The 18761-nt window shown below is 54.4% G+C and overlaps 1 protein-coding gene across 1 annotated transcript in view; it reads right to left on the bottom strand.

Moving 5' to 3' along the window:
* Positions 1–3718: 3718 nt before the first annotated feature.
* LOC135056524 (uncharacterized) overlaps positions 3719–18761 on the bottom strand; it is a 169041-nt gene continuing 153998 nt past the window's right edge. The window contains exon 13 of the mRNA XM_063961826.1: positions 3719–5321. Within this exon, the coding sequence (XP_063817896.1) occupies positions 3904–5321 (1418 nt within the window). The 3' untranslated portion in view covers positions 3719–3903. The remainder of the gene's footprint in view (positions 5322–18761) is intronic.

The following is an 18761-nucleotide window of genomic DNA, read 5'->3' on the forward strand; positions in this document are numbered from 1 at the left end:
CCATGAAGCAGGGAGGCTGTTGCCAGCAGCCTCCCTGTAAAATAATCTCTAAAATAAACTTAACTTAATAAACTCTGTAGAGCTCCCCTAGCTGCGACCGGCTCCTCTGGGCACATTTTCTAAACTGAGTCTGGTAGGAGGGGCATAGAGGGAGGAGCCAGCCCACACTGTTAAACTCTTAAAGTGCCACTGGCTCCTGGTGGCCCCGTCTATACCCCATGGCACTAATGTGGACCCCAGCATCCTTTAGGACCTAAGAGAAATATATATCGCCGGGAGTGAACCCAGTATTTTGCTGTAGCTGGAAACTGCGGTGTTCTGCTTCGGTTAGTGGATGAGCTCCAAAGAGTGCACACCAGCAGAGGAGGGAATTGTCTACCTCCTGGTCTGCAGGGTAGCCATTGCTAAAGAGGGGCGCCTGATGACAGTAAAGGACCCCCAGCGCAGCAACCTGAGTGAGGGTTGCGGCGATTGCCATGCCGCCACTAAGCCCCTCCCCCAACCCAATACCTGTTTCTATTTTTAAAGTTTTGCCGGGAGTGAACCCGGGACCTAAACGCCGCGCTGCATGCTTCAGCTTCCTGGGTTGTATGTAAGTACAGCCAAATAAAATGTGATTTTGACTGTCCATATGAACAAGGGATATGGGTCAAACTAACTCCTTAGGGGGAATTCAATTGTTTTTTTATCATGGCTGCCTGATAGCAGCAATTCTGTCTGTTTGGGTGGGACACACGTGATATGCACGTGAACCCAGACAACTCAATAGTAACAATTGTTATGGCGCCTAAACATCTTTTTATCCCTGTACAGTAGAGTATTACACATCTGCACCATGTACCTTGCTGGTAACAGCTATAATCACCGCTATACAGTAATCACTACATCGCCATACAGTAATCACAGCCATACAGTAATCACCACACCGCCATACATGAATCACCACACCGCTATACAGTAATCACCACACCATCATACAGTAATCACCACACCGCCATACAGTAATCACCACACCACCATACAGTAATCACACACCACCATACAGTAATCACCACACCGCCATACAGTACTCACAGCCATACAGTAATCACTACACCGCCATACATGAATCACTACACTGCTATACAGTAATCACCACACCGCCATACAGTAATCACACCACACCGCTATACAGTAATCACCAAACCGCCATACAGTAATCACACCGCCACACAGTAATCACTACACCGCCATACAGTAATCACACAGCCCTACAGTAATCACCACACCGCTATACAGTAATCACTACACCATCATACAGTAATCACCACCGCCATACAGTAATCACTACACCTCCATACAGTAATCACTACACCATCATACAGTAATCACTACACCGCCATACAGTAATCACCACACGGCCATACAGTAATCACTACACCACCACACAGTAATCACCACACCGCCATACAGGAATCACTACACCATCATACAGGAATCACTACACCGCCATACAGTAATCACTACACCGCCATACAGTAATCACTACACCGCCATACAGTAATCACACTGCCATACAGTAATCACTACACCGCCATACAGTAATCACTACACGGCCATACAGTAATCACTACACCGCCATACAGTAATCACACTGCCATACAGTAATCACACCGCCATACAGTAATCACTACATGACCATACAGTAATCACCACACCGCCATACAGTAATCACACGACCATACAGTAATCACACCGCCATACAGTAATCACTACACCACCATACAGTAATCACACCGCCATACAGTAATCACATCGCCATACAGTAATCACTACACCAGCATACAGTAATCACCACACCGCCATACAGTAATCACACCATCATACAGTAATCACCACCGCCATACAGTAATCACTACACCTCCATACAATAATCACTACACCGCCATACAGTAATCACTACACCATCATACAGTAATCACTACACCGCCATACAGTAATCACACCACCATACAGTAATCACCACACGGCCATACAGTAATCACTACTCCACCACACAGTAATCACCACACTGCCATACAGGAATCACTACACCGTCATACAGGAATCACTACACCGCCATACAGTAATCACACTGCCATACAGTAATCACTACACGGCCATACAGTAATCATTACACCGCCATACAGTAATCACTACACCGCCATACAGTAATCACCACACCGTCATACAGTAATCACTACACGGCCATACAGTAATCACACCATCATACAGTAATCACTACACCGCCATACAGTAATCACACTGCCATACAGTAATCACACCGCCATACAGTAATCACTACATGGCCATACAGTAATCACTACACGGCCATACAGTGATCACACCACCATACAGTAATCACCACACCGTCATACAGTAATCACTACACGGCCATACAGTAATCACCACACCTCCATACAGTAATCACCACACGGCCATACAGTAATCACCACACCTCTGTTAAGTCTGATTAACTTTCAGGAAAAAAAGCAATACCTTAAATGTACAACTGTTCAGGCCGCTGTGACCGCTAAGCGTGTGTGTGTAAAACCCCTATGAAACGCGTACACTTTGCGTAAGCACACCGTCACGCTGTAAGCACAAAGTAGCTACACGTGCGACGGAATACACTTTATAACCCCTAACAGGAAAGGAATGCAACACCAATTGTATATGTAATGTTGAGGTCCAACCCAGCATATTTACCCACCATATTTACTCAAAAGGGGGTACAACAGTAATACAATCACATAAGAGAAGAGGCTACAACCAATGGATACATACGTTTGTTCGCCAGTGCCACCCGGTTCCGGTCCTCAGTCAATCTGGATAGATGACCTTCAGAGAATGTGTGTGACCGGCCAGGAGGCTTGGTTTTTATACATTAGTCCAAATCATGAAACAATGGAAACTGTATTCTCTTCACCCATAGGTCAAAGGATTGTTCATTTACAGTACAAGAAGGGTCATAGGTCGGTTTGAATAGGTGGACGATGCCTGGTCCAGGTGCACTTGCAGATGTTATCCACCGAGTTCCCTCCGAATATCAAGAGTACAGTAAATACAGTGTAATATTAATATTCTGTTCCTGCGCATATCTATGCACAGGAGCATGCTACCTTCTGCAAACTGCTATCGGAATATTGCTCTTGAAATACTTTACAGCTGGATACCAAACACCACCTCCTAACCTAATTCTGTCCTCTCATATCCTGTAAAGTTGAATCCCTGTTGTTATACTTCCAAAGCAAATGTAACTTTCTGGTGTGGTGCGTGTAGGCTATGTGTAAGTTATGTACTATGTGGATTAAATATCAGATATGTCTTTGTGACGTTTCCATGCGAATGCATATGCTACCGTATTTACTCATACCACGAGCAAATACGCAGGACCTCGTGAGCCAATATACGCAACGTGCCACTCTGTGTGGTGTTTGCACGTGATGCGTGTGTCTATAATATTTTTTACTTCTAAACCTCCATACAGTAATCACCACACCGCCACACAGTAATCACCACTGCCATACAGTAATCACTACACCATCATACAGTAATCACACCGCCATACAGTAATCACCACACCACCATACACTAATCACTACAATGCCACACAGTAATCACCACACCATCATACTGTAATCACTACAACAGTTGAGCCAGATTTAATCATGAGGAATAGAATACAATTAGTATTGACTGTAATCCACCAAATATGTTTATTTTATAGATTTTATGATTTAGTTGTGATATTTAATGGTATTATTAAAATTAATTAGAACAACAGATACAGTATCCTGTGACATACTATGCTTACTAATGTTTATTTTTGGGATAAAATATTCTCATTTGCAAACACACAAAGTACCACCTGAGTAACTCCACTTACTCAGGGCATGGAAATGGCTTCTCACCTGCGTGACTTCTCTGATGTGTAACAAGATTTGATTTCCGTGTAAAACATTTCCCACACTCAGAACATGGAAATGGCTTCTCACCTGTGTGACTTCTCTGATGTGTAACAAGAGATGATTTCCGTGTAAAACAATTCCCACACTCAGGACATGGAAATTGCCTCTCACCTGTGTGACATCTCTGATGTTTAATAAGATCTGATTTATGTATAAAACATTTCTCACACTCAGAACATGGAAATGGCTTTTCACCTGTGTGACTTCTCTGATGTGTAACAAGATGTGATTTCCGTGTAAAACATTTCCCACACTCAGGACATGGAAATGGCTTTTCACCTGTGTGACTTCTCTGATGTGTAACAAGATGTGGTTTCTGTGTAAACCATTTTCCACATTCAGGACATGGATATGGTTTCTCACCTGTGTGACTTTTCTCATGTCTAGCAAGACCTGATTCATTTCTAAAACATCTCCCACACTGAGAACATGGAAATGGCCTCATACCTGTGTGACATCTCTGATGTTTAATAAGATCTGATTTATGTATAAAAAATTTCCCACACTCAGAACATGGAAAGAGTCTCTCACCTGTGTGACTTCTCTGATGTGTAGCAAGAGATGATTTATGTGTAAAGCATTTCTCACACTCAGAGCATGGAAATAGTTTCTTACCTGTGTGAATCCTCTGATGTCTAAGAAGATGTGATTTGTGTGTAAAACATTTCCCACACTCAGAACACGCATAAGGCTTCTCACCTGTGTGACTTCTCTCATGTAAAACAAGATGTGATTTATGTGTAAAACATTTCCCACACTCAGAGCATGGATACGGTTTATCACCTGTGTGATTTCTCCGATGTGAAAAAACAGATGATTTATCTGTAAAACATTTCCCACACTCAGGACATGGAAATGGCTTCTCACCTGTGTGTTTTCTCTGATGGGTAACAAGATGTGATTTCCGTGTAAAACATTTGCCACACTCAGAACATGGAAATGGCCTCTCACCTGTATGACTTCTCTGATGTGTAACAAGAGCTGATTTCTTTATAAAACATTTCCCACACTCAGGACATGGAAATGGCCTCTCACCTGGCTGATGGGTAATAACCTGTGTATACTGTGTAAAACATTTGGCATCTACAGTAGAGGGTAACTCTGTATCTACTGTAATAGATGTAACAGATGCACCAATATCAGAGTTATCAGGGGGACATTCCCCAGGATCAGAGGGAACAGGTGACATATCTGCACGGTGACGTGCTGCCCGTATAACTGGGGTAAGAGGGATTTCTTTAGGAGATTCTTGGGAGACATATTTTTCTTCTATTTGACCATCTGGCAATAGAATCAGATGATCCTCTGAGACATTCCGGCTGCCACATCCACCTGTGGGAATAAATTCAGATCAAAACCAAATAAACATCGGCAGAGAGATGAACATAGCTAGGAACAGGAAAAGCACAAGCAAAACTCTAACAGCTATGTGTGCCAATGCTAGGACCATGTGAGTAGCCCTAGGGTCATACAGAATGGCCGCAGGAACTGAGACGCTGGCACCATGTTTTCTGCATATGCGATCCCAGATATTGCCAGAGACATGCCCCAAAAAGTGTGTGTGCTGCCACTCCCTGCAACCGCCTTAAGTGGTCTCGGACTGTCAATCAGTTTGCGAATAAATCTTCACTGCGAGTGACATCGCAAAGGTGCCTTGGTGCAGTGAGACTGCAACACATGCAGAGTTGGTCGATAATCGATGAACTCCGTAAACATCGGTATTGTGTACATCTCTGAACTAGGCCCTTGGTTTTGTATTGGAATCTCATTCTCTCATGACCTAAACATATTGCCCCAAATCGGGCTGGGACCAGTGATACCTCAGATCAGGCCGTGCGGGGGGCATTGATGCCTCAGACCGTGCGGGGGGCATTGATGCCTCAGACCGTGAGCGGGGCATTGATGCCTCAGACCTGGTTGGCACCGGTGATGCCTCAGACCGGGCTGGCACCGGTGATGCCTCAGACCGGGCTAAGACCTGTGATGACTCCGACTGGGCTGGGACTGAAGATGACTGTGACTGGACTCAGACCAGTGATGCCTCTGACCTGGCTGGCACCGGGGATGCCTCTGACCTGGCTGGCACCGGGGATGCCTCTGACCTGGCTGGCACCGGGGATACCTCTGATCGGGCTGGCACCGGGGATGACTGTGATCTGGCTAAGACCTTTGATGACTGGGCTGGAACTGGAGATAACTGGGACTGGAGATGACTGTGACTGGGAAGGGACTGGAGATGACTGTGACTGGGAAGGGACTGGAGATGACTGTGACTGGGAAGGGACTGGGGATGACTGTGACTGGGAAGGGACTGGAGATGACTGTGACTGGGAAGGGACTGGAGATGACTGTGACTGGGAAGGGACTGGAGATGACTGTGACTTGGATGGGATTGGAGATGACTGGGCTGGGACTGGAGATGACTGACAGGGCTGGGACTGGAGATGACTGTGACTGGGCTGGAGATGACTGGGACTGGGCTGGGACTGGAGATAACTGGGCTGGGACTGGAGATGACTGGGCTGGGACTGGAGATGACTGGGCTGGGACTGGAGATGACTGGGCTGGGACTGGAGATGACTGGGCTGGGACTGGAGATGACTGGGCTGGGACTGGAGATGACTGTGACTGGGCCGGGACTGGAGATGACTGTGACTGGGCCGGGACTGGAGATGACTGTGACTGGGCTGGGACTGGAGATGACTGTGACTGGGCTGGGACTGGAGATGACTGTGACTGAGCTGGGACTGGAGATGACTGTGACTGGGCTGGGACTGGAGATGACTGTGACTGGGCTGGAGATGACTGGGAAAGGACTGGAGATGACTGTGACGGCTGGGACTGGAGATGACTGTGACGGGACTGGAGATGACTGTGACTGGGAAGGGACTGGAGATGACTGTGACTGGGAAGGGACTGGAGATGACTGTGACTGGGAAGGGACTGGAGATGACTGTGACTGGGAAGGGACTGGAGATGACTGTGACTTGGATAGGATTGGAGATGACTGTGACTGGACTGTGACTGGGCTGGGACTGGAGATGACTGTGACTGGGCTGGGACTGGAGATGACTGTGACTGGGCTGGGACTGGAGATGACTGTGACTGGGCTGGGACTGGAGATGACTGTGACTGGGCTGGAGATGACTGGGACTGGGCTGGGACTGGAGATGACTGGGCTGGGACTGGAGATGACTGTGACTGGGCTGGGACTGGAGATGACTGTGACTGGGCTGGGACTGGAGATGACTGTGACTGGGCTGGAGATGACTGGGACTGGGCTGGGACTGGAGATGACTGGGCTGGGACTGGAGATGACTGTGACTGGACTGGGACTGGAGATGACTGTGACTGGGCCGGGACTGGAGATGACTGTGACTGGGAAAGGACTGGAGATGACTGTGACTGGGAAGGGACTGGAGATGACTGTGACTGGGAAGGAACTGGAGATGACTGTGACTGGGAAGGGACTGGAGATGACTGGGCTGGGACTGGAGATGACTGGGCTGGGACTGGAGATGACTGTGACTTGGATGGGATTGGAGATGACTGTGACTGGGCGGGGACTGGAGACTGGGCGGGGACTGGAGAGGACTGCGACTGGGCTGGGACTGGAGAGGACTGTGACTGGGATGGGACTGGAGAGGACTGTGATTGGGATGGGACTGGAGAGGACTGGGCTGGGACGACTGTGACTGGACTGGGACTGGAGAGGACTGTGACTGGGCTGGGACTGGAGAGGACTGTGACTGGGAAGGGACTGGAGATGACTGTGACTGGGAAGGGACTGGAGATGACTGTGACTGGGAAGGGACTGGAGATGACTGGGCTGGGACTGGAGATGACTGTGACTGGGCTGGGACTGGAGGTGACTGGGCTGGGACTGGAGATGACTGTGACTTGGATGGGATTGGAGATGACTGGGCTGGGACTGGAGATGACTGTGACTGGGCTGGGACTGGAGATGACTGTGAGTGGGCTGGGACTGGAGATGACTGTGAGTGGGCTGGGACTGGAGATGACTGTGACTGGGCTGGGAGATGACCGTGATTGTGCTGGGACTGGAGATGACCGTGACTGGGCTGGGACTGGAGAAGACTGTGACTTGGATGGGATTGGAGATGACTGGGCTGGGACTGGAGATGACTGGGCTGGGACTGGAGATGACTGTGACAGGGACTGGAGATGACTGTTACTGGGCTGGGACTGGAGATGACTGTGACTGGGCTGGGACTGGAGATGACTGTGACTGGGCTGGGACTGGAGATGACTGTGTCTTGGATGGGATTGGAGAGGACTGTGACTGGGCTGGGACTGGAGAGGACTGTGACTGGGACTGGAGAGGACTGTGACTGGGCTGGGAATGGGGAGTACTGTGACTGGGCTGGGACTGGAGAGGACTGTGATTGGGCCGGGACTAGAGATGACTGGGCTAGGACTGGAGATGACTGTGACTAGACCGGGACTGGAGATGACTGTGACTGGGAAGGGACTGGAGTTGACTGTGACTGGGCTGGGACTGGAGATGACTGTGACTGGGGATGACTGTGATTGGGCTGGGACTGGAGATGACTGTGACTGGAGATGACTGTGACCGGGAAGGGACTTGAGAGGACTGGGGCTGGGACTGGAGAGGACTGTGACTGGGCTGGGACTGGAGAGGACTGTGACTGGGCTGGGACTGGAGAGGACTGTGACTGGGCTGGGACTGGAGATGACTGTGACTGTGACTGGGCTGGGACTGGAGTTGACTGTGACTGGGCTGGGACTGGAGATGACTGTGACTGGGGATGACTGTGATTGGGCTGGGACTGGAGATGACTGTGACTGGAGATGACTGTGACCGGGAAGGGACTTGAGAGGACTGGGACTGGGCTGGGACTGGAGATGACTGTGACTGGGCTGGGACTGGAGAGGACTGTGTCTTGGATGGGATTGGAGAGGACTGTGACTGGGCTGGGACTGGAGAGGACTGTGACTGGGCTGGGACTGGAGAGGACTGTGACTGGGCTGGGAATGGGGAGGACTGTGACTGGGCTGGGACTGGAGAGGACTGTGATTGGGCCGGGACTAGAGATGACTGGGCTGGGACTGGAGATGACTGTGACTAGGCCGGGACTGGAGATGACTGTGACTGGGAAGGGACTGGAGTTGACTGTGACTGGGCTGGGACTGGAGATGACTGTGACTGGGGATGACTGTGATTGGGCTGGGACTGGAGATGACTGTGACTGGGAAGGGACTTGAGAGGACTGGGACTGGGCTGGGACTGGAGAGGACTGTGACTGGGCTGGGACTGGAGAGGACTGTGACTGGGCTGGGACTGGAGAGGACTGGGCTGGGACTGGAGAGGACTGGGCTGGGACTGGAGAGGACTGTGACTGGGCTGGGACTGGAGAGGACTGTGATTGGGCCGGGACAGGAGAGGACTGTGATTGGGCCGGGACTGGAGATGACTGTGACTGGGCCGGGACTGGAGATGACTGACTGGGAAGGGACTGGAGATGACTGTGACTGGGCTGGAGATGACTGTGACTGGGGATGACTGTGATTGGGCTGGGACTGGAGATGACCGTGATTGGGCTGGGACTGGAGATGACTGTGACTGGGCCGGGACTGGAGATGACTGTGACTGGGCCGGGACTGGAGATGACTGTGATTGGGCCGGGACTGGAGATGACTGTGATTGGGCCGGGACTGGAGATGACTGTGACTTGGATGGGATTGGAGATGACTGGGCTGGGACTGGAGATGACTGTGACTGGGCTGGGACTGGAGATGACTGTGACTGGGCTGGGACTGGAGATGACTGTGAGTGGGCTGGGACTGGAGATGACTGTGACTGGGCTGGGAGATGACCGTGATTGGGCTGGGACTGGAGATGACCGTGACTGGGCTGGGACTGGAGATGACTGTGACTGGGCTGGGACTGGAGTTGACTGTGACTGGGCTGGGACTGGAGATGACTGTGACTGGGGATGACTGTGACTGGGCTGGAACTGGAGATGACTGTGACTGGGGATGACTGTGATTGGGCTGGGACTGGAGATGACTGTGACTGGAGATGACTGTGACGGGACTGGAGATGACTGTGACTGGGCTGGAGATGACTGTGACTGGAGATGACTGTGATTGGGCTGGGACTGGAGATGACTGTGACTGGTCTGGGACTGGAGATGACTGTGACTGGGCTGGGACTGGAGATGACTGTGACTGGGGATGACTGTGATTGGGCTGGGACTGGAGATGACTGTGACCGGGAAGGGACTTGAGAGGACTGGGGCTGGGACTGGAGAGGACTGTGACTGGGCTGGGACTGGAGAGGACTGTGACTGGGCTGGGACTGGAGAGGACTGTGACTGGGCTGGGACTGGAGAGGACTGTGACTGGGCTGGGACTGGAGAGGACTGTGACTGGGCTGGGACTGGAGAGGACTGTGACTGGGCTGGGACTGGAGTTGACTGTGACTGGGCTGGGACTGGAGATGACTGTGACTGGGGATGACTGTGATTGGGCTGGGACTGGAGATGACTGTGACTGGAGATGACTGTGACCGGGAAGGGACTTGAGAGGACTGGGACTGGGCTGGGACTGGAGATGACTGTGACTGGGCTGGGACTGGAGAGGACTGTGTCTTGGATGGGATTGGAGAGGACTGTGACTGGGCTGGGACTGGAGAGGACTGTGACTGGGCTGGGACTGGAGAGGACTGTGACTGGGCTGGGACTGGAGAGGACTGTGACTGGGCTGGGAATGGGGAGGACTGTGACTGGGCTGGTACTGGAGAGGACTGTGATTGGGCCGGGACTAGAGATGACTGGGCTGGGACTGGAGATGACTGTGACTAGGCCGGGACTGGAGATGACTGTGACTGGGAAGGGACTGGAGTTGACTGTGACTGGGCTGGGACTGGAGATGACTGTGACTGGGGATGACTGTGATTGGGCTGGGACTGGAGATGACTGTGACTGGAGATGACTGTGACCGGGAAGGGACTTGAGAGGACTGGGACTGGGCTGGGACTGGAGAGGACTGTGACTGGGCTGGGACTGGAGAGGACTGTGACTGGGCTGGGACTGGAGAGGACTGGGCTGGGACTGGAGAGGACTGGGCTGGGACTGGAGAGGACTGGGCTGGGACTGGAGAGGACTGTGACTGGGCTGGGACTGGAGAGGACTGGGCTGGGGCTGGAGAGGACTGTGATTGGGCCGGGACTGGAGAGGACTGTGATTGGGCCGGGACTGGAGATGACTGTGACTGGGCCGGGACTGGAGATGACTGTGACTGGGAAGGGACTGGAGATGACTGTGACTGGGCTGGGGCTGGAGATGACTGTGACCGGGGATGACTGTGATTGGGCTGGGACTGGAGATGACTGTGACTGGAGATGACTATGATTGGGCTGGGACTGGAGATGACTGTGACTATGCTGGGACTGGAGATGACTGTGACTGGGCTGGTACTGGAGATGACTGGGCTGGGACTGGAGATGACTGGGACTGGAGAGGACTGGGAAGGGACTGGAGATGACTGGGCTGGGACTGGAGATGACTGTGACTGGGCTGGGACTGGAGATGACAGTGACTGGGCCGGGACTGGAGATGACAGTGACTGGGCCGGGACTGGAGATGACAGTGACTGGGCCGGGACTGGAGATGACAGTGACTGGGCCGGGACTGGAGATGACTGTGACTGGGCTGGGACTGGAGATGACTGTGACTGGGACTGGAGAGGACTGTGACTGGAGATGACTGTGATTGGGCCGGGACTGGAGATGACTGTGACTGGAGATGACTGTGACTGGGAAGGGACTGGAGATGACTGTTACCGGGAAGGGACTGGAGGTGGCCGTGATGGGACTGGAGGCGACTGTGACTGGACTGGAGATGACTGTGACTGGGCCGGGACTGGAGATGACTGTGACTGGGCCGGGACTGGAGATGACTGTGACTGGGCCGGGACTGGAGATGACTGTGATTGGGCCGGGACTGGAGATGACTGTGATTGGGCCGGGACTGGAGATGACTGTGACTTGGATGGGATTGGAGATGACTGGGCTGGGACTGGAGATGACTGTGACTGGGCTGGGACTGGAGATGACTGTGACTGGGCTGGGACTGGAGATGACTGTGAGTGGGCTGGGACTGGAGATGACTGTGACTGGGCTGGGAGATGACCGTGATTGGGCTGGGACTGGAGATGACCGTGACTGGGCTGGGACTGGAGAAGACTGTGACTTGGATGGGATTGGAGATGACTGGGCTGGGACTGGAGATGACTGGGCTGGGACTGGAGATGACTGTGACAGGGACTGGAGATGACTGTGACAGGGACTGGAGATGACTGTGACAGGGACTGGAGATGACTGTTACTGGGCTGGGACTGGAGATGACTGTGACTGGGCTGGAGATGACTGTGACTGGGCTGGGACTGGAGATGACTGTGTCTTGGATGGGATTGGAGAGGACTGTGACTGGGCTGGGACTGGAGAGGACTGTGACTGGGCTGGGACTGGAGAGGACTGTGACTGGGCTGGGAATGGGGAGGACTGTGACTGGGCTGGGACTGGAGAGGACTGTGATTGGGCCGGGACTAGAGATGACTGGGCTGGGACTGGAGATGACTGTGACTAGGCCGGGACTGGAGATGACTGTGACTGGGAAGGGACTGGAGTTGACTGTGACTGTGACTGGGGATGACTGTGATTGGGCTGGGACTGGAGATGACTGTGACTGGAGATGACTGTGACCGGGAAGGGACTTGAGAGGACTGGGGCTGGGACTGGAGAGGACTGTGACTGGGCTGGGACTGGAGAGGACTGTGACTGGGCTGGGACTGGAGAGGACTGTGACTGGGCTGGGACTGGAGAGGACTGTGACTGGGCTGGGACTGGAGATGACTGTGACTGGGCTGGGACTGGAGATGACTGTGACTGTGACTGGGCTGGGACTGGAGTTGACTGTGACTGGGCTGGGACTGGAGATGACTGTGATTGGGCTGGGACTGGAGATGACTGTGACAGGAGATGACTGTGACCGGGAAGGGACTTGAGAGGACTGGGACTGGGCTGGGACTGGAGATGACTGTGACTGGGCTGGGACTGGAGAGGACTGTGTCTTGGATGGGATTGGAGAGGACTGTGACTGGGCTGGGACTGGAGAGGACTGTGACTGGGCTGGGACTGGAGAGGACTGTGACTGGGCTGGGACTGGAGAGGACTGTGACTGGGCTGGGAATGGGGAGGACTGTGACTGGGCTGGGACTGGAGAGGACTGTGACTGGGCCGGGACTAGAGATGACTGGGCTGGGACTGGAGATGACTGTGACTAGGCCGGGACTGGAGATGACTGTGACTGGGAAGGTACTAGAGTTGACTGTGACTGGGCTGGGACTGGAGATGACTGTGACTGGGAAGGGACTAGAGTTGACTGTGACTGGGCTGGGTCTGGAGATGACTGTGACTGGGGATGACTGTGATTGGGCTGGGACTGGAGATGACTGTGACTGGAGATGACTGTGACCGGGAAGGGACTTGAGAGGACTGGGACTGGGCTGGGACTGGAGAGGACTGTGACTGGGCTGGGACTGGAGAGGACTGGGCTGGGACTGGAGAGGACTGGGCTGGGACTGGAGAGGACTGGGCTGGGACTGGAGAGGACTGTGATTGGGCCGGGACTGGAGAGGACTGTGAATGGGCCGGGACTGGAGATGACTGTGACTGGGCCGGGACTGGAGATGACTGACTGGGAAGGGACTGGAGATGACTGTGACTGGGCTGGGGCTGGAGATGACTGTGACTGGGGATGACTGTGATTGGGCTGGGACTGGAGATGACCGTGATTGGGCTGGGACTGGAGATGACTGTGACTGGGCTGGGACTGGAGATGACTGTGACTGGGCTGGGGCTGGAGATGACTGTGACTGGAGATGACTGTGATTGGGCTGGGACTGGAGATGACTGTGACTGGGCTGGGACTGGAGATGACTGTGACTGGAGATGACTGTGATTGGGCTGGGACTGGAGATGACTGTGACTGGGCTGGGACTGGAGATGACTGTGACTGGGGATGACTGTGATTGGGCTGGGACTGGAGATGACTGTGACCGGGAAGGGACTTGAGAGGACTGGGGCTGGGACTGGAGAGGACTGTGACTGGGCTGGGACTGGAGAGGACTGTGACTGGGCTGGGACTGGAGAGGACTGTGACTGGGCTGGGACTGGAGAGGACTGTGACTGGGCTGGGACTGGAGATGACTGTGACTGGGCTGGGACTGGAGTTGACTGTGACTGGGCTGGGACTGGAGATGACTGTGACTGGGGATGACTGTGATTGGGCTGGGACTGGAGATGACTGTGACCGGGAAGGGACTTGAGAGGACTGGGCTGGGACTGGAGATGACTGTGACTGGGCTGGGACTGGAGAGGACTGTGTCTTGGATGGGATTGGAGAGGACTGTGACTGGGCTGGGACTGGAGAGGACTGTGACTGGGCTGGGACTGGAGAGGACTGTGACTGGGCTGGGACTGGAGAGGACTGTGACTGGGCTGGGACTGGAGAGGACTGTGACTGGGCTGGGAATGGGGAGGACTGTGACTGGGCTGGGAATGGGGAGGACTGTGATTGGGCCGGGACTAGAGATGACTGGGCTGGGACTGGAGATGACTGTGACTAGGCCGGGACTGGAGATGACTGTGACTGGGAAGGGACTGGAGTTGACTGTGACTGGGCTGGGACTGGAGATGACTGTGACTGGGGATGACTGTGATTGGGCTGGGACTGGAGATGACTGTGACTGGAGATGACTGTGACCGGGAAGGGACTTGAGAGGACTGGGACTGAGCTGGGACTGGAGAGGACTGTGACTGGGCTGGGACTGGAGAGGACTGTGACTGGGCTGGGACTGGAGAGTACTGGGCTGGGACTGGAGAGGACTGGGCTGGGACTGGAGAGGACTGTGACTGGGCTGGGACTGGAGAGGACTGGGCTGGGACTGGAGAGGACTGTGATTGGGCCGGGACTGGAGAGGACTGTGATTGGGCCGGGACTGGAGATGACTGTGACTGGGAAGGGACTGGAGATGACTGTGACTGGGCTGGGGCTGGAGATGACTGTGACTGGGGATGACTGTGATTGGGCTGGGACTGGAGATGACTGTGACTGGAGATGACTATGATTGGGCTGGGACTGGAGATGACTGTGACTGTGCTGGGACTGGAGATGACTGTGACTGGGCTGGTACTGGAGATGACTGGGCTGGGACTGGAGATGACTGGGACTGGAGAGGACTGGGAAGGGACTGGAGATGACTGGGCTGGGACTGGAGATGACTGTGACTGGGCTGGGACTGGAGATGACAGTGACTGGGCCGGGTCTGGAGATGACTGTGACTGGGCTGGGACTGGAGATGACTGTGACTGGGACTGGAGAGGACTGTGACTGGAGATGACTGTGATTGGGCCGGGACTGGAGATGACTGTGACTGGAGATGACTGTGACTGGGAAGGGACTGGAGATGACTGTGACCGGGAAGGGACTGGAGGTGGCCGTGATGGGACTGGAGGTGACTGTGACTGGACTGGAGATGACTGTGACTGGGCCGGGACTGGAGATGACTGTGACTGGGCCGGGACTGGAGATGACTGTGACTGGGCCGGGACTGGAGATGACTGTGATTGGGCCGGGACTGGAGATGACTGGGCTGGGACTGGAGATCACTGTGACTGGGCTGGGACTGGAGATGGCTGTGACTGGGTTGGGACTGGAGATGACTGTGACTGGGCTGGGACTGGAGATGACTGTGACTGGGCTGGGACTGGAGATGACTGTGACTGGGCTGGGACTGGAGATGACTGTGATTGGGCTGGGACTGGAGATTACTGTGACTCGGCTGGGACTGGAGAGGACTGTGTCTTGGATGGGATTGGAGAGGACTGTGACTGGGCTGGGACTGGAGAGGACTGTGACTGGAGAGGACTGTGACTGGGCTGGGACTGGAGATGACTGTGACTAGGCCGGGACTGGAGATGACTGTGACTGGGCTAGGACTGGAGATGACCGTGATTGGGCTGGGACTGGAGATGACCGTGACTGGGCTGGGACTGGAGAAGACTGTGACTTGGATGGGATTGGAGATGACTGGGCTGGGACTGGAGATGACTGTGACAGGGACTGGAGATGACTGTTACTGGGCTGGGACTGGAGATGACTGTGACTGGGCTGGGACTGGAGATGACTGTGTCTTGGATGGGATTGGAGAGGACTGTGACTGGGCTGGGACTGGAGAGGACTGTGACTGGGCTGGGACTGGAGAGGACTGTGACTGGGCTGGGAATGGGGAGGACTGTGACTGGGCTGGGACTGGAGGGGACTGTGATTGGGCCGGGACTAGAGATGACTGGGCTGGGACTGGAGATGACTGTGACTAGGCCGGGACTGGAGATGACTGTGACTGGGAAGGGACTGGAGTTGACTGTGACTGGGCTGGGACTGGAGATGACTGTGACTGGGGATGACTGTGATTGGGCTGGGACTGGAGATGACTGTGACTGGAGATGACTGTGACCGGGAAGGGACTTGAGAGGACTGGGACTGGGCTGGGACTGGAGAGGACTGTGACTGGGCTGGGACTGGAGAGGACTGTGACTGGGCTGGGACTGGAGAGGACTGGGCTGGGACTGGAGAGGACTGGGCTGGGACTGGAGAGGACTGTGACTGGGACTGGAGAGGACTGTGACTGGGCTGGGACTGGAGAGGACTGTGATTGGGCCGGGACTGGAGAGGACTGTGACTGGGCTGGGACTGGAGAGGACTGTGACTGGGCCGGGACTGGAGAGGACTGTGACTGGGCCGGGACTGGAGATGACTGTGACTGGGAAGGGACTGGAGATGACTGTGACTGGGCTGGGGCTGGAGATGACTGTGACTGGGGATGACTGTGATTGGGCTGGGACTGGAGATGACTGTGACTGGAGATGACTGTGATTGGGCTGGGACTGGAGATGACTGTGACTGTGCTGGGACTGGAGATGACTGTGACTGGGCTGGTACTGGAGATGACTGGGCTGGGACTGGAGATGACTGGGACTGGAGAGGACTGGGAAGGGACTGGAGATGACTGGGCTGGGACTGGAGATGACTGTGACTGGGCTGGGACTGGAGAGGACTGTGATTGGGCCGGGACTGGAGAGGACTGTGATTGGGCCGGGACTGGAGAGGACTGTGATTGGGCCGGGACTGGAGATGACTGTGACTGGGCCGGGACTGGAGATGACTGTGACTGGGCCGGGACTGGAGATGACTGGGCTGGGGCTGGAGATGACTGTGACTGGGGATGACTGTGATTGGGCTGGGACTGGAGATGACTGTGACTGGAGATGACTGTGATTGGGCTGGGACTGGAGATGACTGTGACCGGGAAGGGACTGGAGATGACTGTGACTGTGCTGGGACTGGAGATGACTGTGACTGGGCTGGTACTGGAGATGACTGGGCTGGTACTGGAGATGACTGGGACTGGAGAGGACTGGGAAGGGACTGGAGATGACTGTGACTGGGCTGGGACTGGAGATGACTGTGACTGGGCCGGGACTGGAGATGACTGGGCCGGGACTGGAGATGACTGTGACTGGGACTGGAGAGGACTGTGACTGGAGATGACTGTGATTGGGCCGGGACTGGAGAGGACTGTGACTGGGAAGGGACTGGAGATGACTGTGACCGGGAAGGGACTGGAGGTGGCCGTGACGGGACTGGAGGTGACTGTGACTGGACTGGAGATGACTGTGACTGGGCCGGGACTGGAGATGACTGTGACTGGGCCGGGACTGGAGATGACTGTGACTGGGCCGGGACTGGAGATGACTGTGATTGGGCCGGGACTGGAGATGACTGTGACTGGGCCGGGACTGGAGATGGCTGTGACTGGGTTGGGACTGGAGATGGCTGTGACTGGGCTGGGACTGGAGATGACTGGGCTGGGGCTGGAGATGACTGTGACTGGGGATGACTGTGATTGGGCTGGGACTGGAGATGACTGTGACTGGAGATGACTGTGATTGGGCTGGGACTGGAGATGACTGTGACCGGGAAGGGACTGGAGATGACTGTGACTGTGCTGGGATTGGAGATGACTGTGACTGGGCTGGTACTGGAGATGACTGGGCTGGTACTGGAGATGACTGGGACTGGAGAGGACTGGGAAGGGACTGGAGATGACTGTGACTGGGCTGGGACTGGAGATGACTGTGACTGGGCCGGGACTGGAGATGACTGGGCCGGGACTGGAGATGACTGTGACTGGGAAGGGACTGGAGATGACTGTGACTGGGCTGGGGCTGGAGATGACTGTGACTGGGGATGACTGTGATTGGGCTGGGACTGGAGATGACTGTGACTGGAGATGACTATGATTGGGCTGGGACTGGAGATGACTGTGACTGTGCTGGGACTGGAGATGACTGTGACTGGGCTGGTACTGGAGATGACTGGGCTGGGACTGGAGATGACTGGGACTGGAGAGGACTGGGAAGGGACTGGAGATGACTGGGCTGGGACTGGAGATGACTGTGACTGGGCTGGGACTGGAGATGACAGTGACTGGGCCGGGTCTGGAGATGACTGTGACTGGGCTGGGACTGGAGATGACTGTGACTGGGACTGGAGAGGACTGTGACTGGAGATGACTGTGATTGGGCCGGGACTGGAGATGACTGTGACTGGAGATGACTGTGACTGGGAAGGGACTGGAGATGACTGTGACCGGGAAGGGACT

This window comes from Pseudophryne corroboree, chromosome 3 (genome assembly GCF_028390025.1).
Source record: "Pseudophryne corroboree isolate aPseCor3 chromosome 3, aPseCor3.hap2, whole genome shotgun sequence".
NCBI classification, from domain to species: Eukaryota; Metazoa; Chordata; class Amphibia; order Anura; family Myobatrachidae; genus Pseudophryne; species Pseudophryne corroboree.